The sequence below is a fragment of the Stegodyphus dumicola genome, chromosome 9 (genome assembly GCF_044657685.1).
Source record: "Stegodyphus dumicola isolate Sdum_Otavi_A_Nest chromosome 9, ASM4465768v1".
Lineage (NCBI taxonomy): Eukaryota > Metazoa > Arthropoda > Arachnida > Araneae > Eresidae > Stegodyphus > Stegodyphus dumicola.
This window is the reverse complement of record NC_140776.1, coordinates 42,975,614-43,003,005: the sequence shown is the minus strand read 5'-3', so window position 1 is coordinate 43,003,005 and position 27,392 is coordinate 42,975,614. Positions and strand designations below refer to the sequence as shown.

Below are 27,392 nucleotides of genomic sequence, written 5' to 3'. Positions count from 1 at the left end.
AAAGCCAATGGGTATATTTTTAGAAGAGCGGATATATTTAAAGGCAACGGGTATATTTTAGATAAAATCACAACTTTTTATTTCCATGTGAATAAAAGTAGGAAAAATTATAAAGAAATCGATACTGAGAAAAACTGTCGTCTGGAACTGAATAATGAAAATAAAAAAATCATAAAATAAGAAAGGTTCTTTTCATGCGTATGAAAGTGCTACTGAAATATCTTTAAGGGGAAATATAAGGGAAAATTAAAAACATTATATGTGAGCCAAAATATTTGCAAGAAGACAATTCTAAAAAATATCATACATTAATATAAAAATAATGGTTTTTAAATATTCTGCAGTTAAAGTGTTTCGAAAAATATTTTAAAATTTATTTAGATTAAAAAATATTTTAAAATTTATTTAGATTAAAAAATATTTTAAAATTTATTTAGATTAAAAAATATTTTATTCTTACACAGCCTTTCAATTTGTAATCTAATTTAATAAAGATTGAAATTAGTTCTTGCAGTTATTTGTTTAATTTTCTTTCTTAAAAAAATAAAAGGTATTTTTTCTAGTACCTTTCCAAAAAAACGCTTATTTAATGTGTTTTGTGTTTTTTCCCCTTCTAGTGCTGTCAGTTTCCTTTTTAATAAATAAAGTGAAGTAGCAAGAGATACTGATTTTTCAACAAACAAAAATGATTTCCTGTGAGAAATACGAAAATAATTTATTTCCGCTGCTAATATTTTGAAGCAAAGGAATGCTGTTAATTTATGCCTTTAGCATAATTATTATTATTATTAGCCTAATGGGACATTATTATTATTATTAACCTAAAGGGGCGTTAGAGCAGAAAAGCTATTAGTCTTGAAATTGCATTTTGCTTCGAATCACTGTAAACGATCGTATTACTTTTCAAATTGTTGCCACCAAATATTATCGCTCTGCATTATATTTAACGAAATTAAATGATGAAGAATTTGCATGAATGTATGTATGTTTCTCACTCGTGAAAAAACAGCGATATTTAGATTCATAAAATTTTGAATAACGTAGTCTTCCACCCGAATATGGGCACCTGGAAGCCCGAATCTTAAATTTTTTGTTTTGTTTTATTATTTGTTTTATTATCTATTTCATAGCTTTTAAACTTGAACAAATTTTTGCTTAAGAAACTCAACAATTTCAAAGCGAGCAGTGGCAACACACTATATGTAACAAAATAATTTTATCTCCAGAGCGCGAGACTGTCTAGCGGAAATTCTAAAGATATGCTGTTTTTTGATATTTTCAGCCCAAAGGGTCATTAGCCCAAATGCTCTCAAAACGTGCACTTGTGGTAAATAAAAAAAATTCTACTTTGGGCGTAATTTTCTATTCTTTTTATTATTGTTATTATTATTATTTGTCATATTGTGCATTTCATTCAAAGTACACCCATACAATTTACAAGTGATTCATAGTTTTCAGAATGGCAGCGCTCATCATTATCAAAACAGCTTATACAACTGACCATTTCTCATAAAAATGGTGAATTGATATGCTGGTCAGGTCTAGTCAACTGACCATCTCATTAATTAGCTTTTCTGCCAAGAACGTGTAACCTATGTTATGTTAATTATCCGTTATTATGATTCTGATCTTTACTATAGCTTCTTACTTCCGCATTCCTCACCAGAAATCAAATTGACTTTGACAGTATTTAAACTGAAGTCCTCCGGTCGAACTCATGCGCTTCATGCACTCATCGGAACTCCGACCTTATGATAGCTGGATTAAAACTTCTAAGCTTGCAAGTTAATCAACGCCATTCATCGGAACATGAAATCTTACAAAGAGAGATTTTCTGCCACTTGTCATTGCTCTGTTAGCCCGCCAGCTCTACTTAAAATTAATATTCCGCTTTAGCAGAGCTGATTGTTGTGACTTGCACTTTGGTAATATACTTTCAGCCAACTTATCGAATGCTTTGTCTTAGACTACGATATCAAAGTTTATGTTTAACTGTAAGTTATTGTTAATTTTAAGAGCCATAAGTGATTTTCCATATGTCACTTATCTGCATCTGGTGAGTTGAGGCTAAATAAAAAGGTTATTTAAACCTTCTTCTGTATCTGTGAGTTTTTAAGAAGTGGCGATAACTTGCTATCTTATCTAGCACGGTCTGCTATAGAATTTAAATTAATTTTCCAGATATAATAGCAACCCTTCAAACTTATTGATCTTTATATATTATTAATTTTTTAATATCGATCATAATGTAGCATTTGTTTTCTGATGTATAATTTTAATGCAATACATTAATTAGTATAATTACTTTCTTTTTAATGAAATAACTTTACTATTGTAGATATAAAAAATTGATTACATGCTAATTTTAATATATGGTAACTATATCCGCTTTCTGTCTGCCACATTCGTAACAAAATGTCCTTTTCGTTAATAGTTCTACTGTAATAACTGATCTATGATAGTATATCGTTACCCGACATTCTACGTCTTCCTCTAGGAAGTTCTGAATTTTAAGGTAGATAAAAGATATATTTTTCTGATAAAGAATTGTACACACTATGGCAATATATGCAAAGAGCTATAAGTACGACTCTGCATATTTAAAAATATATACGTTTTTATAAACCACCAAATTAAAAACTGAAAGGCAATTTAAGTCAGTTAAAAATGGACAAATGTGCTTAATGTATTAGCCATACCTTTCTTGCCCCGCAGTGTCCCATAACTGCACTGCTACATTTCGACCATCCACACGAATTGTTCTCATCAAAAAATCAATTCCTAAATGGTAACAAAATATAAATTTCATTACCGTGGACAAATATTCCTTTGTTACAGTTACAAATTATTCCTTTATAAAATGAAAACGGGCATCGAAATAGATGCTCTGGAAGACAAGAAAAAATGCTGTACAGAAAACCTGAAATTTATTCTTTTTACATTCTTCTACTACAAAGGTATGTAAACATTATAAATTTACGCTTTTACAAAATATGTTATTAAAACAAAAGTACGAAGAAAATATTTTAACATATTCTACCTATCTACATATGCAACTTTAGACTACTTATATACGACTACCTCGTACTCAAGCTACCTTTATAATAATTCGATAAAAATTATCGATAAGAGAGGAAATACTTTTTCCCCCTGTCTGGGTGTTTATATGCATGATTTTTGTCAAATGGTTTGGAAAACGGTTTTTTACTGAAAATAATGCGCATTTCGTTTACCACTGTAATGGTGTAGAGTCTGTTAGATTTTCTGAAACCGGAAATACGAAAATTCAGCAATGGTCTAGCTGAAATTCCACCTCTGCATCTTTTGACTAACCGAACTTGACACTAGTTACACCATGTCAATGAGCAGTGGGGAAGGCGAAAATTCCTCACATTTTCTCTCACTTGAATTCGATGACTAAGACAAAGTAGAACGACAGACCAGTTGAGCAAATCCTAGTTGGTGACTTATCATCCTCCACCACATTTCTGTTCGGACCCCACTGTAGAGTCCACAGCAGGAAGCGTGAGAAAATAACCTATGCCCTCGGCGAGATTCGAACTGCGGATCTTTCGATCTGAGAATAAAGAGTAGTGTAGACGACATCTCCTTATAATGAATATTCTACATTCCAGATTTTTTTTTTGCATTCTGTGATCTGATGTAAGAGTATTTATTGTTGCCACATAAAAAATATCTTCTGAAACTCTTCTTAAATCACTCTTAACTATAATATATTAGAAAAAAGTCTTGACACTGGCGATTAAACAAACGCTTGACACAGATGGTTCGCTGAAAAATTCTGAAATCATTGAAAAATTAAAAATATTCCTCCCAAAATTGTTTTGGTGTCTAACGTTATTTTTATGTACATAAAAATACTTACATTTCATACATTTTAAAGGAATTATCGCATTCCTCCATGCGTGCTCTTGTAGCGCAAGTGGTTACCATGTCCAACTAGCAATTAACTTTTAGAGACATTAGGTATTTTTTTTTGAAGTAGGCAAGATGAAAAAATGAGCAATTGCCTTCGCCGAGAATCGAACCACAGACCTCTAGAATACCAGCCCATCGTGCAGAACCACTAAACCACGAAGGCACGCTGAGAAGGCTGGAGAAATACCTTATAAGCTGACATTTCTATCACTCAAAAGATAAGTATTCTACACAGTAGATCCGAATTTAAACATGTACTGGATGATAACTCATGATCATCAGTACACTCAACGAACAATTGAAAGACTTTCCATTCGAATGCCATGAAAAACACAGTTGATTTCTCACGTTTCCAAACTCCAAAAACATTTAGCAATCTCTAGAAAGTCAATCTAATTTATTTATATTACAAGCAAGAGGCAAACCGCTATTAGCATTATCAATTCAATTTGACTAATGTTTTTTTTTTTTTTTTTTTTTTTTTCTAAACCGTAAATAATGACAAAAATTCAAAAGTCACGAGCACTTTGTTCAAAGTACGTTTCCGATGAATCATTTTGAATTCGAGTCGAAAATTGTTAATTCAGGGAAGAATTTCATTTAGAAATCATTTAGAAAAATTGAGAAGTCAGTAACTATTGGTCATTAGAAAGGACAGACAGTTATAGAAATGGCTAGATGGTTGACTGCTTCCAGAAAGACAATCCCTGCTCTCTGGCCATAATTTAAAATCTTTGAATCTGTTTCTAGGAAGTTTTTGACAACATCCTTGTTGAAAAACAACTATTAAATATCTGTCTGTCACTGCTCGTAGTAGGTGCAGCACAAGGACTAGACAACTAAGTTTTCAGCGGATAGTAGAACGTTTTGCATCGAGATAGGTTGTAAAAAATAAAAGATGTACCTGATTTGATTAAAAAACAGGAGACCTGAAATCTATGCCTAACTTTAAGCTTTAACTAATCAGGTTATCTTGGAATACGAAACTTTCTTGGAATACGAAATTGCATTTTTATATACAGTAGAATCTCTTTCAACCGGCAGCTACAGGACCGCGCAGGTAAGTTTTTCAGGATAATTAAGCATGCATTTCTAGAACCGACTTGCTCATCTTTCTTGATGCCATATGTAGAAACTGCAACAAAAGAAGTCTGTCGGTAGCCTATGAGCCTTTGAGCATGATATACTAGGAGAGAGACAAAATAAATGTAGCATCCATCAGAGCGAGCGTTTTCTGAAAATCTTAGACACTACTTTCAAAGTTCACACATGAACGCGTAAAAAAGGATCAGTGTCTCATCTTTACATTCTTGATAATTCCTTGATTGTCTAGTTGGTTATCCAACTAGATGACGAGGAACAAAGGAGAAACAATGTCTTCAAGTCTTTAGATTGCCCATCGCATTTGTTTATCTCATAGGCCTAAATTTGGAATTTAAATGTAGACTTCAAAAAGTGCTGTTATTTTGATACTGTTCGCTAACTGGGTGCCGGTTACAAGGGATTTTACAACATGCGCAGAATTAGGCGGATATCACATTTCTTATTAATCTGAATTTATTTATGTGATATTCAACTTACAATCTCATTATCGCATATTATTTTAATTTTATTCGTTTCATAATATAGTTCTGTATCGTTTGCATTCACATTCCATTTTTAGTTCGTATCTAAGATACAAAAAGTTAGTAAAATGTGAGGAAAAATGACAATAATTTTGTTAACAAATTAAACCTTTTTTTGTGCATGTATTACCATTAATCTTAGTTACATTTAATATATTTATCAATACAGTTTACAAGAATTTAATTTATATTGCTTAATTTGAAAATACAGCTTTGAATAAATGAATCGGTTCTATTAAATGGTACGATATCTTACCTAAAGTGGAACTCATGTGTCTCACAAATACACCTTTACTAATTCTAAGAGCAAAAGAAGACTTTCCTACTCCTGCATCGCCTACAAATATTACTTTAAATGTCTGTTCGGCTGGACCAGTCGGCTCGTATTCGTAATCGCTTTCTTCTACAGAATTATTATTTAATTCTGAATTGCTTGCTTCAGTTCTGTCTGTTTCCTCCTAAAAAGGAAATAAAAGTCTATCGTTTTCAGGCTGATAATCATGACTCAAGTAAAAACAAAAGCATACAGAAGGAAACTAACTTCTTGGAAATCCCGAGACATGATATAATTCTTGAAGTAACCACTTATATGTGTCTTATCAGAAAATGTCCTGAATATTGCTTGTGTGAAATTACATTGAAACTCTGTTATTTTGCTTAAGCTGGGAGTTAGATTTCCAAAACTTTTCTAGAGCTTTAATAAAAAATGATTTTCTGTAAAAGATATCAAACTTTGAGATGTATCTGATAGATATAAAAACTGTCGGAAAATTTTACGATATATAGAATCAAAAATGCAATTAAGTATTCTTGTATACATTAAGTACTATTACGGCACTTAATTAATAACAGCAAACAAACGATTATGGGACGTATCGAGAGACTTATGTCTAAATGTAGGTCGGCGAAAACATCACATATGAGTACGTCGCGGAGGAAAAAAGGAATAGAAGACATGGTACATATGGAAAACCTAAATGTACAATCGTACAAAACATCGTGCGAATAAAGCAAACAAGGAGAAAAACATCGCAATTCTTAAACAATGGTAGAAAACGATTTCGAAGCAAAATCTTCACTGTTTTAAACAATCGCTGTATAAAATATTATGGTAAAAAATAGTGCACCTACAAATTACTGCATGATCATTACAGAAATGTGTTTTATGACTATAAAATTTTCGAATATAAAATTTCGGAAATGAATTTCCGAATGCTCAGTGAGCGCTGGAAGAAGCAAGTAATAATTTTTAACTGTGTTTTATAATTTTCTCTCAATTTACAAATGCTTTCTGAAAAAGCAAAAAGGAAACTTAAACATTCAAAATATGGAAATTATTAGATATTAATACGACATGTAGCAGTTAATAGAATTTTCAACTTACCTTCCTAACTATCAGAAGTCATTTTTAACTAACTTTTTTACAAAGACGTTTTAGCAGATTTTCAAAAATAAATATAGTAGTATTAAAAAATTAGAAAAAAGGAAGCAACATACGTAGCTGCTACACGTAGCATTAAATTTTACTAATTTCCAGATTTTTAACGCTTAAGTTTTCTTCTTCATTTTTTCAGTTAAAATTTTATAAGTCAATATAGAAGTAAAAATATCACTTGCTTCTTTTCTTCTCGCAAATCATTAAGTGGAAATTCATTAAATGTTTTTTTCAGTCAGAAAATGTATGTTTGCAATGTTATCATCATGCGATGACTTATAGATGATTTATCATTTACTACGATATTTTCAAGCTGCAAAAACATTGCTTTATTTTCTACCACTATGTTCTGGAACTACAATGTTTTCTTATTACTTTCTTTTCTCCCATGAAGTTTTAAACGGCAACCTTTTTTGCCTTGCAATATTTTTTCCACCATGTTACTTTCTATACAGTCAAAGATTTTAAGCAAAAATATGCGATATTTTTTTGCAGAAACATATAAACTCCCCTTTAAATAAAAATGGGGGTGCATATACAATGCAACAATGGGGGTGTTTTGCAGAAACATATAAATTTATGTTTTCATTTGCAGCAATAACTCCAAGTATTAGGTTTCATGAGAATATTAACAAGAACGCGTAAAAGTAGAGTTAAGTGCATCTTAGTGTAGCACGCCCTAACTTTTACTTTCTACACAGTCAAAGATTTTAAGTAAAAATATGCGAAAATGTTTTGCAGAAGCATGGAAACTTCTAAATTTATGTTTTCATATGCAGCAATTACTCCAAGTGTTAAGTTTTATGGGAATATTAAAAAGAACGCGTAAAAGTAGAGTTCAGTGCATCTTAGTGTAGGAAGCCCTAACTGGTTCGATAAATTCAAATCTTGAACTTCTGAATTTTGACAAATATTGCCTAGAAAGAGACAGCGTTTTAGAATTTCTGATGCTGTCTGTTCATTGAATTCGTGGTAGTTATTATTAATCCCAAGAAATATTTAATATAAACGAAGTCTTTTTAACAAAGTTTCCTCACAGAAATTGGTACCTTAACACATTAAAATCTTGTAAAAAAACTTAACCGTTATCTGTCGAAATATTGAAAATCTAAGAAATTAGTTGAGTAGCAAGCAGTGGAAAAAAACTTATCAAATAAAACTAATATTTATCAAACAAAATCTTTGATATTGTTGTTTAAATACTATTTATTATAACTTCACACCAAAATTGCGAATTACATCATTCGAATATGTAACTATTAAAGCACAGAATAATTTTTTTTTACTTTATCTTTGTTGTCAATCGTTGATGTGATCATTTTTGTCCTCGGTAAAGGAGTTGGTGGCATGATGCCTTTCTCTGGAGTTCCATCAGGCGAAAGTTTTTCTTTTGGAGTAGAACATTTCCGGGGATTTGGCGACCAGCTATGGGTCCAACTAAGATAAAAGAAAAAGGAATTATTTTGAGATTTATTTGATGTTTCAGAGTCAATTACATATCAAATTTGAGAAAAATTTCTTTTTGAAGTATGATTTGTTTTAATTCTATGTAACTGTGCGATGATTTAATAGAATATTTCACAACAGATCTCTGGTATATTGTAAATGGTTTTATTGTAAGCAGACTTCTACAGATGTGAAGAAATAAATCTCCTTTTCAATTGATTGATCTATTAAAGTCTCTTTCTTACTTCACAGTTACATTTTCTTAATCGTAAATTCTTTTTTACTTATATTTACTTTGTTTGTTTTGTTGCCCTTAAAAATCTGTTAAGAGCGGTTTACTGTCTCATTTGAGTATATAATGCAAAAAGATATTTTGTATATATACTTTTATAACTTCATTAATTGCTTAAGATACAATTTTTTCTCATCTAATGAATTCAGTCTTATTTTTTAATCATAAACATTTAAGGAATTAAATTTATTAAGGGAACATTTTGTAATCTATTTTAAGCAGTGCTAACAGGTAACTAACTGTTTTTAAGCTTTAAGATCCAAAATATCGCCATAATCAATAACCAGGAATTACAATTTCTCCATTTGGGAGATAAAAATCCTCAAAATAAAAAATTGGCTTTCTTCGAAGTTTACATTTGCTAGTACACTAGGACCATAAATTTCGATGATTTTCTAATATATAAATTCGTAATATATAGATTTGTTAACATTGGTAGTTACTTAGATTATAAATCATCCAAATGTACGATGATCGTTTGAATTATTTGATGCCCAAATTCAAAAAATACTTCTCTCATATAAATGTTTACATAATAATAAAAATCCAGGAATACTGATAGTTAAATCTGTTTTCTGTTCCTTACTTGGCAGGTTTGTCTTCAATTCCTAGTTGTTTCTTGATGTCAGAAATCTTTCTTCTGGGGAACGTTTCTGGATCGAGAAGCGAATCTTGGCTGGCACACGATTTCATTCGAAATGACACCCCACTACTATTTTTACTTTCCAGTTTGGAAACCTAAAAATAGACATTATGATATATTTATATGAGAAATCTGCATGCAAGCGTGGAAATAGTTCCGTTTCTTAATGTACATTTTTTTAATATTATACAACTATCACAAATTTTGAACTAAGATCAATAATTTAGGTTTAAAATTACTTAGAAAAATGTTTGTGTAATATTGTAAATGTCGCTGATATAATAAGAAATAACATAATTCAACCACTTAAGAATTAGTACTTTAGATAAAAACTAATTCTTATCCACTTTTTAGAGAATTAATCTTTTATTAAGGATACGGAAAAGATATTGAATTTTAAAATTATATTCCAAAATAATCCTCTGAAGGACGAGTAAATAATAATGAGTTTCATGATTTCATCACATGATTTGATGATTATCATTTTCTGCATTTAAAAGAAAAGACATAAACTCGTTACTTCATTCAAATCTAGGAAAAAATTTCATTAATGTATTTTTACTCTACACAATTTCTTCTCTAACTGAAAAAGTAGGTAACAGCATCTTGAAGACAAATTTGAAGTGCAACGAAATTACTAATCAGTCTTATAGTAGGCTTGGCTTTTAATTTCGTTATTCTACTGCATAGATATCTGGATTAATTAACATCTATAAGAGTGATTTGTTATAATAACCTCTTTTATGCATTTAAACTGCAGATTTTACACACCGAAAAAGTATGTCAAGTTTCCACGTTATGTTTTGATATCTATTATTAATTTTAACATTTAGCTGTCGTTGACATCATTACGAAATATTCGAATGAAAATTATCTGACATTTTTGAATTTGCAGATGTATAGAAAGATGCTCAATTATATTAATATTTAAATGTTTATTATAAGATGTTATGCTATTTCAAAAGGCCAAAGAGTGGGACGTAATAAGTAAAATTTTCTGTTTTGATTTTGAGACATTCAGATAAAAATTTCGTTGCCTTGAATAAATTTATTAATATTACATTTGTATCTGATATCTATGCAGTTATGAACAGTTTAGACATAAAAGTTTAATAAATAGCCAAAATTATGCGTTTTTATTCCGCAATTTACGGCTAGCTGTTAATAGTAAGAGCCTTCAGTCAATAAATACTACTTTCTTTTCGTCATCGACAGAACAGCTAAGTTAGGTTAGGTGCTCATCAGCCTCTTGGCAATAATAAACGCTCTTGAAAACTTCGGACTGTCCGTATGTTTATAAAGACGCTTAAAAGAAATCAGAAATCCTTTACGTAGGGAGAGAAGCACATCAAAGTTAAATTTAAAATTAGGCAAAAAAGCAACCACAATTTGTGGAGTTATTAGGATTGTTTAAAACAGGAAACTTAAAAAAGGTGCATTGCCCTCACAAGGACTCGAAGCTTTCCGATTGCTAGCCAGATGTACTTTCCAATTAAAACACGAAGAAACGCGGTAAAAAGAGGGAGAAACACCTTACAAGTTTAGAAAGATTTTGAATAGAGCGGTATCTATTTTGAGGGTTATCAGACACATGCCCTTTTTCTTCAGCAGCAAATAATTTCAAAAATTGTTTAACCTTTTTAGAAACAATATTATTTTTTAATTATTAAATTAATCCAATTGTTTATTCAGTTTATTTGTTATATTGAATAACTTTACTTTGTCCAAGCTAGGTGACTGTACAGATGATGTCCGACTCATCCTGCTAGGAGTTCTGGAATCTCTTCTGCTACTCTTTTGGGTGTCCCTGCCATCGTCCTCCTCATCATCACCCTCATCACTCTCGTGACGATTTCCAGGGCTGTGAGGGGACATATCCCAATTCTCGTCTGGTTCGCAAGAATCCCGGACAGTTGAAACGCCACTATCTGATTGGTTCAGAGATTGCCGTGCTGGAATATGAAACTTTAGAAAGTAGCATGTATCACAGTAATTCCATAAATAATTATTCTTAACAGGCAATCAAAACGTAATTTTAAAATGTATTAATATTGCAATATAACTAAAAGTTATAGTTTTGATCTGACATTGAACACATAGGAGAGAAATATATATACAAAGAAACTACGAATTTAGGTACTGGGAATTTTTATAAAGAAAAATATTTGGAAAATTTGTTCTTTTGAATACTCTGGAAGGATATGAAAAAACAAAATGTGTTAATGTTGGAATGGTACTCCTGACTGAGTTTAAACCTCCGTCCTTAATTATATATATATAATAATTCTGTAGATGACTTGTAGATTAGAAGACAGCGTAGATACATAAGATCACATGGCAGAGAAAACGAACTTAGTAGATGTGTCTTAGATATAACGCATAATTTTATTTCTTGATAACTAATTTTGGGAACAAATATTCATCTTTTCACATCATCCATTATGAATGCAATAAGCACTCCCACAACGTTTTGTAGCATATCACATTTTTTAGATAATGGACAAGAAAGAGAACAGAACTATGCAGTACCACATCTCAGCACGGCAAAAAAAAGGTAAGAAAGTTATTGGGCATTTCAGTAAAAGGGTATTCATAGAATTGATTTCCTTGTTTAAACTTTGAAACTGTGATTTGACAAGAAGTATCCACAATACTGCTTTTACATAATGGCGCAATGCAGATAAATTTTTAGATATCACAGACAGGAATGGGACATAGCCAAATTAAAGTGAGGAATTAAAGGGACTATTGCTAAATTAAAGCTAGTAGTTTTCTTTAATATTTTATATCTTTTTTGCAGCATATTGCGCAAAAGATTTTGACCAAAATTGGTCTTTTTAGTATTGTACTTACAACCTAGCTTATAATATATATGTATATATATATACTATATGGGGGTGTACAGGTTTTATTGAAGAGCCCATGCTGTTAAGTTCTTGCGTCTAAAATGCTATAAGTAATGAGCTTGTTAGCATAATTTAATCAAGAATTTGAAAAGTACTTTTTTTCTTTGATATTCGCCATTACCTAAATTATATATTTAATGGCATCATTAATGTTTTGTTCTCATATAAAAAATTTCAAATTGACATTTCAGTTAAGAGTATTGAAAAGAAGTCTTAAATTTCTAAACTAATTTAAACAGAAATAAAATTATTTATTTGAACAGTTGTATACTAAAAGATATACACTTATAGTTAAAAATTAACATGAAAATCATGAATGATGGCTTTTCATCTCTAGGTGTATAATTAGCTGTGTCAGCATTTAAGATAATTAACATGAGATCTAAAAAGGAAAATTAATTTACATCTGAATGTGGAATAAGAATGTTCTATCCCTGATCATGTTACAGGAGTATGAATTTAAATAATTTAAAGAATTATATTAAGACACACTACTAATTGTCCATTTTATGGAAAATATACAATTACATATGTAATGCTTATAATCAGTGAAACGAAGAAGAAAGGGAAATATTTTTTATAATTGTGTAATGTAACAACTAAGAAAAATATCACTTTATTCCCTAGTTCCTAAGAACATTCATACATCATTTAATTCATTTTAGTAAAACTGAATATCTAGCTGTACGTAATGAATTTTGTAAAATTTACATTAAGCTCTTTATTCTTGTAAATCTCTAAATTTGTTTATATGTGATATGAAAGAAATAAATTTTGCATTAACATTTAGTCTTTCAGCCAAAGAAGTTATAGTGCTCCGATTAATATGTGGAAACTAGGCTTTCTTTGAAAATCTTCTCACCTGACTGTCTGTCTGCACTTTTTGATCTTCTTTTTATCGGAAAACTGATATCCATAGATTTTGCTCGTCTTAGATTAGAATCATCCTCTTCTGCTTCTTCATCTTCTGTAAATCTGAAGAAATTAAATTCTCATTTAAACTTTAGTATCCTTAATATGAACGCAAATAATCTGCCTTTATTTTTATAACAATACACGTAATACAAAATACAGTTTCTTCTTCTATAATTAAAATTATTCAAATTTATAATAAATGCAAATTCACTTACTTTTTACGTGCATATTATACTCCTGATATTTATTTTAAAATGTTTTCTGATATCTCAAAAATTTAATATTAAATCAGTAGTTTAAAATTTGTATTATATACTCCATGCAATTGACTGCATAAAACTGAACGGAGTAGCAATAAGTTATAGATGCCATTAGGTTAAATTGCCGCAGGAGAAATGAAAAATGTGCAATGTCCTGACCGAGACTCGAACATAGAACATCCCTATTGCCAGCCAGACGTGCTTTCCAATTATACCAAGAAGAGACGCGGTAAGACGGAGAAGCAAATCTATTCATTATTCTAGTTATTAAAGTCAACTATTGTATTTGGAATATGCACAGTTCAGAATCTACAACCTGACCTTTCGATATATGTGCTCTTACTACTTATCGTCTGAAGACTAGGATTCTATTTTCCATTTTGATTGTTTTTTTAAACTACTGAATGATAACCTTCCCCCCGAATAATCATAAACACTAGCAAATGAAAGAAGTTGGATAATGCTATAGGGTTTATATTTATTTTAACTAACATTTATTTTAAGTTTAAGCTATCTTTCCTGTCAAGCCTATACTTTCCTCTAGAATTGCCAATCCCAGATTATGTAAATTTTAGTAGAACCCGCAGAGTATTTAAATTTTAGCAGAAGTAATTTGAGTTAAATAGAAGGGAAACGAGATTCGTAAGTGTGTGCTTCTTGAATCACGAGCGTGAAGGTTGCTAGGTAGAAATTTAAGAACCGCGCGTTTCGGCCTATGTGCCTACTTCGGCAGTTAGTTGAATCTTTCAACTTCTTAATCAGAAAGTTTGCTGAATCTCAGCTGTATCTTAGAACGCAGTTAACATAGTTACAATTATAGAGCCTCGTAGATAGTGACTTCGTTAGTTATTCATCCTGTCGTTCATTTTTAGTTGTACTTTTCTATTTTTGTTTAACCGCCGGGTCGGCGTAGTTTGTGAGCGTCGAGTGAACGCAACTGTGACTTGACTAAAGTGAAATAAAAAGGGAGTTAAACCCTTCTTAAGAGTCTGTAATTTCCAGTTCATAGCAGTCACTACTACTACTGCTGACAAGTTGGGGCCTCTCAACATCACATTGGCGCCCGAACACTTTACGAACTGAAATGGCCGAAAACTGGATGGAAGCTCCTGTACAATTCCAACAACAAGAAATGGCGAACCAATTAGAAGGATTTGGATACCTGTTCTAGACGATGAGAGCATCAATCAAGCCAAACGTCAATTTCGACGGAAAAAATTCAGTGGCGATATTCTTAGAAGGCCTCGAAAAATCATTTCCAGCTATACCCTGTGCCTGAAAGACAAAAAGTTGCCATTGCCACGTCTGCACTAAGAGGACAGGCCTCACTATGGTGGAAGAATATAGGGAAATTTTTATTAGGGGAATTCGGAGGCCAAACATATACCTTTGAAAATTTCAAAAGATCATTATTAAAGGTCTTCCCCATAGTGAAAGACCTAGCAAAGCTAGAAGCCGAGCTATATAGTTTTTATCGACGAAATATAGAAATTTGACGGACTTTATTCTGTGAAAAGTTAAGCTGACGGATATGCTGTATGGGAAGAAACCCGACGCGGAGATTATTGAAATAATCTTACCAAGATTGCTACCTGCTGTCCAAGATTACTTCGAAATTCGAAACCCAAGCACCTTGCAGGAACTCTTCGAGTTGGCGGTCAAGTTCCAAAATCGCAGAATAGCGGAAAAAGCTAGAGGGGCATCGTATTCTCAAAGTCTCCGAAGGCAATCCTCAAATCAATAGACCGGAAACATAAATCGCTCTTATTTGGGAAAGAGCTATCAAGCCAACTCATCGAAGCTCGAAGGTCAAGGCCCAAAAAGGAAATTTGAAAACAACCGTCCGCGTACCCAGAAGACAGAAGTTGAAAGGAAAGCTTTAAACGAGTAGAGGGGCCTGTAAAAGCGAGGGTCCAGACCCCGGAAGTTTCGAAAAAACCCTCAAGAAGATACCTAAATAAATCATGGTAAAGAACTCACAATTACCGATTATACAAGTCCTGGTTGGCGATGTACTAGTAGAAGCCCTCATCGATACAGGGGCAGAAGGTAATTTTATGAGTGATACATTCTTTAAGAAGAATTTTAATAGGTTACGATTATTTAAAAATAAAAACACAGAAATTATAGCAACGCAAGGAAAAACTTGTCAATGCATTGGGAAATTATCATTACAAATACAGGTAAAAGATGTAGCCTCAAAGTATTAATTTTTGTGGTCAAAAATTTGCAGTCATTTTAGGCAGTCCAGTCATTTTAGGCATGGAGTTTTTAAAGGCCGCGAAGGCCAAACTGAATTTTCAGGAAAATTCGATTATGCTGGAAATGGATCGGAGGGTGGTGGAGCCAGTGAAACAACCGCGAGTGGACCTTAGCCATTTGAATGACCATGAAAGCCAAGCCATCCAGCAAGTGGTGAGTACTTTTTCAAACTTGTTTTCAGAACGGCCTGGTAATTGTCAAATTGTTACGCATGATATACATTTAACTGCCGACAAACCCTGTAGGACTAAACGTTACCGGTATGATAAACAGAAAGAACAAATAATTGAAGAACACATTCAGGAAATGTTAAAGAACCAGATAATAACGCCCATAAATAGTGACTACGCGAGTCCAGTCGTACTATGTAGGAAAAAGAATGAGTTCCCTCCCTCGGATAAAAGGGCTTGGAGGTTTGCTATCGATTACAGAAAGCTTAATAGTGTTACTAAATTCCCAGTTTACCCTTTGCCGGTTATAAAGGAAATTATTAGAAAGATTAAGTCTACGAGATACATGACTACGTTGGACTTAACGTCCGGCTACTATCAAATAGCTATGAGACCCGAAGACATACATAAAACCGCGTTTATCACAAAATCGGGCACTTATGCATTTTTACGCATGCCCTTTGGGTTGTGTGGGGCACCGTCAACATTCCAGAGAGCTATGGACATTGTTCTAAAGCCTGTCCTAGGAAAATCAACTTTAATCTATCTAGATGATATAAATATAACGAGTAGTACGTTGGAACAACATATTAAAGATTTAGAAGAGATTTTTAAATAATTAAAAGAGGCCGGTCTTACAATTAACGCATCAAAATGCAAGTTCGCGACTAAAGAACTTAAATGTCTGGGTTATAAAATTTCGCAAAAGGGTATAGAAACTCAGGATTCAAAAATAAAAGCAATCAAGTATTTCCCACCTCCCAACACCACCAAGAAACTTTCTTCTTTCCTTGGGTTATGTTCTTATTATCGGTCATTCATAAAAGATTTTGCGAACATTGTTGAACCTTTGTTAGTAATTAAAAGAAAGAAAAGTAAGTTTACGTGGACAGCAGAGGCAAATACTGCATTTGAAAGGTTAAAAGAAGCACTCATCAATGCCCCTGTTTTGAAATTCCCGGAAGGGGACAAAAACCTGGAAATTGCAGCCGATGCGTCGGACCATGCCGTAGGTGCGGTTCTCATGCAAAATGGCCATCCTTTGGTATTTTTTAGTAAAACTTTAAACTCTACGCAAAGAAATTATACAGCTACAGAGAGAGAAACATTAGCCGTAATAATGGCTGTACACAAATTTCGAGTTTATTTCTGCAAAGCGTTTCTTCTTTTATCGGTATCTTCTTTTTCGTTATTTAACAGTCTTTTCGGATCATGCGGCTGTTGGTAGACTTTACTCGGGGAAAAACCTAACGCCCAAGTTAATAAGATGGGCTTTAAAACTTCAAGAGTATAACCTAATAATTAAATATAAACCGGGTAAGGAAAACAATGTTGCTGACGCACTGTCTCGAATAAAACTGGACGATGAAGGCAATGAACTCAATTGCGCTGTGTTGACTTCAAAAATTTTAGATTCTAGAGAAACAATTATTGCTGAATTGAAAGCTGATCCTGAATTTGGAAGTATCTATGCGTATTTGAAAAACCCCGAAAGCTTTGAACACACAGATATCGATGCGATAAGAAGTAGATCAGAAAACTATGAAATAATAGATAATTTATTGTTTTATACGAAAGCAACAAACGAAAATTTCGAATATAAACCAGTCATCCCAGCCTCGCTTCGATTAAGCATTTTGAAGGAATTACACGACGCAAAAACAGCGGGTCATTTAGGGGTCAGAAAGACCTTAAAAAGGGTACGCGAGGCGGTATATTTCCCGCAATTATACAAAATAGTAACTGCGTATGTCAGGTCCTGCAATCGATGTCAGTTAATAAATTATATTAATTACAGCCCGGCCGGGTACTTAAATAGCATTCGCGCTACATTTCCAAATGAAATTTTAGGCATAGATCTTCTTGGTCCTTTCCCCCAGAGTGAGTTAAATAAAAATCGTTTTCTTTTAGTAATTGTAGATCATTTTTCAAAATGGACAGAAATTATTCCACTTAAACGCGCGTCAGCCAAAACAGTCGCAGATACATTCTTACACAGATACATTTTAAAATACGGTGCACCGATAAAAGTCATTAGCGATAACGGTAAACAATTCGTTAGCCAAATTTTTGAAAACATTTGCACTGGACTTGGCATACGCCATACCAAAATGGTTCCGTATAGACCACAGGGAAACATCGCAGAAAGAGTTAATAAAAATGTTGTAAAAATAATTCGAAGTTATGTTAGCATACATCTGAAGCGCTGGGATGGTTACATAAATGAGTTAGCTTATGCTTTAAGAACAGCAAATCAGGAGACTACGGGGAAAACTCCAGCAGAATTATTTTTAGGACGGAAGTTAATTACGCCACTAGATAAATTATTCTTTGTGCAACAAAGAGAGGAAGAATTCAAACAAAAAGATATACAGAAACTTATTGATCAGGCGGTTAAAAGCTCGGATACGGCAAGAAATAGACAGAAACTTTACTATGATCGAAAACGCCGTGAAGCAGATTTTAAAGTTGGGGATAAAGTGTTAAAGCGGAAATTTTCTTTATCAAGTGCCCCAGACAATTTCACTGCAAAGTTGGCTCCAAAATTTGAAGGCCCCTATGTAATTCAGGAAATCAAGGGAGTCCTATTGTACCTTAAGAACAAGAGAGGGAAAATCTGTAAAGCAAGTTCCCGACCAGGTTAAAAAAATATTATAATCAAAATGATTTTGAAATCCTTAAAAGTTCCTTGCAGGACTCAAGCGCAAAAGAAGTAACGCCACCCGCTCCACCACCCAAGAAACAGAGAACACAAGAGGAACCTAGCCCTTCTACAAGTCATTATAGGGACCCGAAAAGAAGGAAGGAAAATGGTCAGACTCCAGCATTCAAGAAATGCAAGAAATCAACCCCGCCGCGTAAAGAATCTTTGGTAAATAGGAAAAGACCAGATACAACTTTCCACAGTAGAAAGTCTGCGTCGAGGAAACCACTTCCAGGGCCAGATAGACAGGAGCAAACAAGGCCGCCGTTCAATGCAAGGAAAAGACAGAAGGAGGAACGAAAAGATTGGCAACAACAGAAGAAATTCAAGCAAGATTCCCGACCGGAAGCCGCCAAGACCAGCCGTCCATGGGCAAAACGGAAAAGACAGGAACCCGAAGACTACCACCCCAAGAGGCCGGCGTACAGAGGGCGAAAAAGAAAAGTCACCATGGACGAAACTCGAAGAACCCAAAGGCGAAGATTGACTTCTATGAATTCCATAACTTGGGACCAATTCTGCCAGAAGAGGAAGTCGGAGTTCCAAGCATCTAAAACTCAAAGATAAGTTAAAATCTTCTATAATTTTTTTTTTTTTTTTTGTTGTTGTTGTTGTTGTTCCGAAATGTTATGCGTAAATACGAAGTTCTATGTTTTGACGGAAGTCAATTTGTCTCGGTTGAGACTTAGTTTTTTTTTTACTTTATTTAGCCAAGGCAAAAGTATTATTTTCTTTAAGTGTAAAATCTAAGAGCAAGCAGTTCCTGTTGGTCGAAAGACTAATTCTGTTATGTTAAAGCCAAAATTTGGCCGAAAGTAAAATAACTTCGTATTCTTGTATTAATGAAAAATTTAGTTTCAGTGCCGCCAGCTTGGCGAAGAAAGCGTGAAGTAAAATTTTATTTTTATCTTACTCATTTTATGGTAAATTGTAAAAATCATATGTATTAGAATTTTGCAAATATACGTAAATACTTGAAAGTTATGTAAAAGTGGAATTTAGTCTAGAAGCATAAAATTTTAGATGCTAAAAGTAAATACTCGAAAAAATGAATTCAAATTTAAGTATTAAACTGTAGATAAAATCCTGCTGTAGAGCGAAAGCCTGCATGTCTAAAGATGAATGAGGGGGAATTTAGAATGAATGTGTTTTGTAGGGTTCTCCACCTACACTTGAATTTTAAGAATGTTAAACATAGCTCATCGAGTTTCAGTTTGTCGATTAAGGTGTGCCTATTTGGTTGTTGGAATTCTAACAAATCATTGTGGTTAGGGGAAGTGTTGTAATACAAAAACACGAATGTTCCCGTTTGACACCACACATGGTGGAGAACCAGGGTAAAGTTAAATTCATGTTTGAATACTTGAATAAATGTGAATTAAGCAGTTAATTAAGGAAAATAAAAGGATCGAAAACGAAAACTTTATACAGTGTTAAGAAAGTGTAAATCATAATGTATTTAGAAGATACTGATACTTATTCCTTCCAGATGCTGGAAGGAAGAGAAAAGATTGATTGCTGAAGACCAGAAATGATGCTGTACGAAGATATGGTAATCTTATGTATCTACAGAAATGATTCTAATTTGTGAGAAAACAGTTTGTTTTATGCAAACGGAGCTCTTGAGTTTTAGATCAGAATATGGAAACTTTTTCAACAGGTCGTTTCTAGGACCTGCTTCCAAAGTTTACCAAATTCTGGCAGCGGCAAATGTAGGGTTTATGTTTATTTTAACTAACATTTATTTTAAGCTATCTTTCCTGTCAAGCCTTTACTTTCCCCTAGAATTGCCAATGCCAGAGTATGTAAATTTTAGTAGAACCCGCAGAGTATTTAAATTTTAGCAGAAGTAATTTGAGTTAAATAGAAGGGAAACGAGATTCGTAAGTGTGTGCTTCTTGAATCACGAGCGTGAAGGTTGCTAGGTAGAAATTTAAGAACCGCGCGTTTCGGCCTATGTGCCTACTTCGGCAGTTAGTTGAATCTTTCAACTTCTTAATCAGAAAGTTTTCTGAATCTCAGCTGTATCTTAGAACGCGGTTAAGATAGTTACAATTATAGAGCCTCGTAGATAGTGACTTCGTTAGTTATTCATCCTGTCATTCATTTTTAATTGTACTTTTCTATTTTTGTTTAACCGCCGGGTCGGCGTAGTTTGTGAGCGTCGAGTGAACGCAACTGTGACTTCTGAAATAAAAATGGGAATAAAAAATAAAAAGGGAGTGAAATAAAAAGGGAGTTAAACCCTTCTTAAGAGTCTGTGTAATTTCCAGTTCATAGCAGTCACTACTACTATTGCTGACAAGTTGGGGCCTCTCAACATCACAATACAAAAAAAATTTAGTTTAGAAGTGGCTGCTTTTCCATTAAGAATGATTCTAAACTTTGTGATGAACAAATTCATGGTTGCAATTAAATTTGTTTTTAATTTTAAATGTATATAAAACATAATCTTGAAGTTTTCAACAAAAATGGTTGTCGTTCACTACAAAAGCATTAATGGATAGTAACATTTATTTCCATTTTGACCATAATAAGACATTAAAATAATTATTTTACTCATGTTCACCTGTCCAGTAAATCCGGAGAATATCTCAGATCTAAGTAATCTCCAATGATAGAACCACTTTTACCTCTTGCCGGCGCTTCGGTTGCCTGAAATTTGAAAACATAAATAAATTAATTAATTAATAAAATAATTAAATACAAGTTTACTGTTATTAATACATTTTATTTCATGTGACTAAAGCATATTACTGAAAATTAGTTATTTAACATCAAATAATTATTTAGTTAGTTTTCACGAAATAATCTTTAGACGTAACTTTACATCATCTTCGAACTTCAATATTTATCCTACGCTGTACTTTTTATGTTATGCACACCATAAAGGGTGTACACCATATTATCTCACATATTCCTACACAGCCTCACATATAAGATAATTAAAACAGAAATTTTATTACTGTAATTATTTTCGAGCGCTTTAGAAGGATATTCACAAATATCGTAAATATTAAATAAATCCACTAATTTCAGAGGGTTTTCTTATTTTCAATTTTTATTATCAATACTGAACTGTTTTTGCATTTATATGACTTTAATACACCATCTGTCGTGATGTCTTTTCTAAACTGAAAAACTGATATTGCATTAGCGAAGAAAATAATATATATAGGCCCAATATAGTCTATGAAAGCATTTTTTTATTTCAAATAGAAGTCTTTATTTTATGCAAATAACATGATAACATTATTAGTAGTGAACCGATTTAAAAATGTTTATTAGTTGAAAGGAAAGTAACAGAAACGATAGAACAATGAAAAATGTAGTAGAGCTGAAATGATACTGATGAGACTTATTTTAGATATTTGATGTTTACTATGCTGTAACTAGATACCGTTTTGAATTTTTTTTTAATGCAATGAATCAGGCAACAGTTCTCCAAATATAAATGTATATTATTACGAAAAAACGTATAATACGTTTACCTTTGCAAAACATACGTATATTTTCTGAGCCGTTTGGCCATCTCTCTAAGCCGGCCACTGCCACAGAAGACAAAATTATCTAGAACTACGGTTGATAGTCTTAATGTTTGCAGTGCTATTTTTGTTTTATATTTCACAATTGTAATTAGTTTTTAAACGCTTTTAGCTGATTAACATCAGATGGATTGGTAAACTGCATAACACCTATGCCATCAATATATATTTATATATTATTACGTAAACAGCGGAAATCTGTAAATATAAAAATGTAGTAGGTACTTTGGTGCTGGAAATATGTAGTATATGTCAATTCGCACTCCGATGTACATGCCAGAAATCGAAAAGGAATTTGAATTTTCCTCATACCTAAATATCATCTGTACTTTTCGAATTCCGAATTACATCACAAAACGGATAGAATTAAAATAAGCATTTAAATTTAAAAAAAAAAAATATATGTGGAAGTTAGTGACCTGGAATTCTTTAATATACTGTAAACACGAGAGAACATGCGGCACACTTACTCCCCTTTCACATCAACAAAGCAATACGTTTCTTACCAGCTGGAATTGTAAATGTATATCTTCTGCCTTTTGCTGGGCCCATTCATCATGCTGCAGCGGTCAAAAGAGAAACAAATCGCTAAGCCCCGACGCAGAATGAGGATGCCGAACAAGACTGGGTGCACCACTAACACTGTCACTGCCAAAAGCTTTTTTTTCAAAGAAGACTGTTAAAGAACGCAAGTCCAAAGTTGCCCTTTGAATTTTGTTAAATACTTAATATAGTAATTGTGGTATACAGTCGACTCAAGGGTCGACTCTGACCTGCAGTTCCGTCCACTTTTGTCACTCTTTCACTCTTTGTCAGCCCTTTCTGGTGTGGGGAGCTTTATAATAACGTGCGCCCAATCTCAAAACTTTATTATCCTATTAAACCACGAGGACGCACGTCGGGCCTACTAGGCCCGGCCATTAAAAAATATATAATACAGAAATTACTCCCTTCGGTGAAATGTTTCGACCCTCTCAGTAGCTGCGTTCAAGGTCATGTAAGTGCCATTCACAGGCATTCCGGAATTTATCTCGTCCCCTTTTTTTTTTTTTTTTTTTTTTTTTTTTTTTTTTCCAGAAATTGGGTAGCCGGGCCTCCCAGGCCCGAGGTGCGCGTTCGCATTGTCATTTAGTGAGCATTGTCATTTTAAATCTTACAGAGTATCAGCGATAAGAAGGATCACGTTAAGATACACCATCACCCTCGATGTTTCCGAAGCCCAAGACACGGGCAACCAAGTTACTGAAATAAAAAACTTTTTACCAAAGCTTGGCGGACGCTATGCAAGGTTACCTCGGACACTTTCGGTACTCAATTCGGTGCCCGCGGGCACCGGATTGAGTACCCCGGGCTTAGAGAGAGTGTAGCCAAAAGGCGAACGCGCTAGTCAGAATCTCTGGATCTCTAACGAAGTCAGTATAACTTCTACTTTAAATACTGCTCTTCCTTCATTTGCATTTAACCGCGATTCTAAAAACACACTCTGGCGAGAAATTTGTAAACTAAAATTAGAAGGGATAGGAAAGTAACTTCAGTCAGAGTCGACCCTTGACTCGACTGTATACCACAATTACTATATTAAATAAAGATAACTGTTATCAACTTAGGATAAACCTTACAACTTCAAGGTGAAGAACCAATAAATATTTTAGCCGCTTTTATAGGTTTATTTTTATCAATGTATGTTGAAGTTAATTTGAGACGATACGTTACGCACTGTAAAATTTTAAATATTTTCACATAAAAATTTCTTTATTTTACCAGAAAATAGAGCAATTCTTGTAAACATTGCCACTTGTTAAAAATTGACTTTTATATTGTGTAAAATCATTGTAAACGTTATAGGCTAGCTACTAATAGTCGAATTGCCAAAGATTTATTATAAAAAATATTTTACGTGTTGAAAAGCAATCCGTGTAAAAATTTTTAGAAATAAATTTATTTGCATAAAAGAAAACTTAAAGGGCATTATAATTTGTAAAATGACCGTACCAGTTTGCCTGTATTTTCAACAGAACTTCGAAGTGCGTCATGAGAATCCAAGAGTCTTTTGTTTGCATCACTACAAAAATTTAGAACTGTTAGTTTAAACATTAACATCCAAAAATGGATTTTTAAGTAGGAAAAGTTATAAACAAACAAGAAATTAGATAAAAAAAAAGATTTATACATATGCATTTATTAAATATGCATCATCATTCATTTGAATGAAAATTTTTCAGTTAAAATACGCTGACTTTCAAAAGTTAAGCACGCAATACAAATTCGTAATTTTCGAAAGAATAGTTCAATTTGAGTGGCTGAAAATAACTGCGAATGCAAATGGCACTATGCAAATATCGTATGTTACAACCAATCGTGACTGACTATGCGAACATATGCTAATCGTGGTAGTCGTTAGTATTCTGAAGGTTTGAGAAAATTAATTTAAAGGTTGATACAACGAATTTGTAACTTTCAAAGGGTAATTTTTGTTGCTATTTGTGTTTCTATGGCTGAAGGAAAATTAATGGCAGATAGCGAGCGCTAACGTTCTGTCGGACGCATGGAAGCAGGATAGTCAATAAAAGATTTCTCTCTTTTCTTTAGCGGGGATCATTTAGTAATTTCTCGATTGTGAAAATCATTCCAAACAAGTCAAAAAGTTTTCAGAAAACCTATATCTGATCGACCAATAGTTACCACCCCTTCTGAATTATCAGTATATATTTCCTCAGCAGCCGAGCAGAATGAACGAGCGGCTTCCCCAGCTGTTACATCCATGATTGCAGTATCACTTAGTGAGATAATATCTGCCAGTACTGTGGGTCAAAGGCTTCCTATGAAGAGGCTGTATCTGAGTAGCACGCTTTTGTGTTCCATTAACTATCCAGTCCAGATTAGCAAGATGAAAGCGTTGTTGTCAACATCTCAATTGGACTGTCTCAGCTTGGTTCAACGTCCTGTTCACGAATTCTGAATTCTCCATGGAATCGGATTCCCCAGATTTGCCCTGAAATCAGATGATAAGCTGTAAAGGTTCGAAGATAACGAGGTATACGGAATCAGGTCTAGATCATCGTTGAACATTCCACTATCAGAGATGGCAATGTAATAGTATAGGCTGGAATTTCAATGGTATATCTCATTCAGTTGCACATTTTTTGATTTTGAGAACGCTACGTGGCATTGGATTGAAGTTCTACACACCATTGTCAAATCTGCTCTAGTGAGAGTATTTCGCATACGGAGTGGTCGACGTATTCCCTCGACTGTAATCTCATTGAAAATTTTAGAATGCCCTTAGGCATACTGTCTTTGGAAAACTCCAGCCAGTCTCAGAAAGTTGGAAACTACCCTAATGGAGGAATGACCATTACTTGTATCTGCGATAGTTGTTCACCTTGTTAAAAACATGTGCAGTTGCTGTATAGCTTACGTGAAGGTTCAGATGATCACATAAATTATTATCGTTATCATATAATTTACAAAAATTAAACATCGTTTTCATCTTTATGTATAACGCTTGTTTTCTTTCGTGCATAAACACATTTTCTACCTTCATGTGCAATTTGGCATTAATCAAAACTTTATTTTTCCATTTTGTTGATTTAAATATTGCGTGCTTAACTTTTAGAAGCCAGTGTATGACTATAACTTTATTATTTGGAAGCGATATCCGTGGCTTCCCATTTTCCACTTACTGTAGAAGATTGAGCTGGCGACTAAGATGGTCTTGCTCTTGCAGAACTTCCAATATCCGTTCTCTTTCGCTGAAACAAATTTCAACATGAACGTTATTATATACAATATGCCACTCAATTTATGAAACCTGTAAATAAAATTCTATTATTTCTCATTTTCATCAAACTTATATTCATCTTTAATAATATTTTTTGTTCTACACCTAAGTAACTGTATGAAATTGTGAAATAATCATTCCAATAATTTTCCCCAACCTATTTTAGAACATACACACGTACAAAAGGGCGAAAAGTAAGATTTCCTGTACTAAATCTAATTGCCAGTTACATATCGCGTTCCATATCCTCATCCGTTAATATCTTTCATCTAGCCGTCCAAGCGGTATAGAAGTTAGGGAAGCCTACTGCGGTACCGAAGGGCCCGGCCCGTTTTGAATCCCGGAGAAGGCATGAATGTTTGTAAATGTATAGTATCTTTTCGGCATGGAGGCACATTAAATATATGTCAAGTCGAAAGTCCTCTCGAGAGATTTGTGGTAGGGGGAAAACAGTGGAAGGCCTTTGGCCTCGTCCCCCCAAGTGCTCTCCATCGAAACTGGGGCAGAAGTGAGTGAATTTTTACTGTCACCTGCATAATGCTCAAGGCTCTTGCCAACCACAGGTGCTTCTCCTTGCCTCAATGAATTTCATGGGCTTGTTCTGATGATACACTCAGAAAGTGAGATAAGTCCCAACACAACAACAACAATGCTACGTAATTTCCACCTAACCTATACGAAGCAGTAACAAAATTTTATTACAGCAATAATATTGTGTTTTGAGAATTCTAATGAAAATAATTTATAGCATTTGATAAATTGAAATTGAAAATAGTTTCTCTAAGTTAGAAATGTGATGCTAGTAACTGATTAAAAATAATCTTTCTTATTTAAGTTAGATACAAAGGATTTAACACATAAACTGAAATAGCAGCTTCACCATGTATTTCTAAATACTCTATGTATTTATCTTTCGTCACATGTAATAATAATAATAAATCTATAACCTTTGAAAAACTGTTAAACATAACTCAGAATTCATTTTTATACTGTCGTTTCGTGAAACGTTTTAAAAAATTCGTTTCTAAAGTAATTAAAATATGTGATTTTATGGAGTAACGGTTATCTTCAAAATGATCTATTCGGAGATTCTATGTTCGGTTCCATTCAGTTATTTTTTCTACTAACCCCTTCCGTTCTCTTCATATCTGAGATATGAACTAAAAGTGGCGAACGATTACTCGTCATCGAACTAGTGTAAATTAATCAGTTGTTCTCCTACATGGCTTCTGGAGTGCAATGCTTAGCATAGATAGCTAAACATTCGGAGATTCTATGTTAAACGCCAGGCAACATCACAGCTTATTTTCGATTATTCTCGCTTCCAAGCTTCTAATGCCTTTACACGTTTAACAAGCAATATTTCTATGTGGATCTCTGATTTTGGGAGATGTTAATTTTAAATCACCCTTATATATTTAAGTAATTTTATGGTAAGTAACTTCTTTTTAACTTCACAGCAAAAGTTA

General features: G+C 33.3%; 1 protein-coding gene across 2 annotated transcripts in view; it reads right to left on the bottom strand.

Moving 5' to 3' along the window:
* LOC118185978 (ras and EF-hand domain-containing protein-like) overlaps nt 1-27,392 on the bottom strand; it is an 87,188-nt gene that overhangs the window by 19,361 nt on the left and 40,435 nt on the right. For both annotated transcript variants that reach the window (XM_085823382.1, XM_085823383.1), the window contains exons 6-14: nt 25,826-25,894; nt 24,135-24,204; nt 21,167-21,252; nt 13,149-13,261; nt 11,100-11,332; nt 9,324-9,475; nt 8,286-8,436; nt 5,821-6,022; nt 2,700-2,781 (exon numbers count right to left, since the gene is read on the bottom strand). In XM_085823382.1, coding sequence (XP_085679508.1) covers nt 2,700-2,781; nt 5,821-6,022; nt 8,286-8,436; nt 9,324-9,475; nt 11,100-11,332; nt 13,149-13,261; nt 21,167-21,252; nt 24,135-24,204; nt 25,826-25,894 — 1,158 coding nt within the window. The remainder of the gene's footprint in view (nt 1-2,699; nt 2,782-5,820; nt 6,023-8,285; nt 8,437-9,323; nt 9,476-11,099; nt 11,333-13,148; nt 13,262-21,166; nt 21,253-24,134; nt 24,205-25,825; nt 25,895-27,392) is intronic.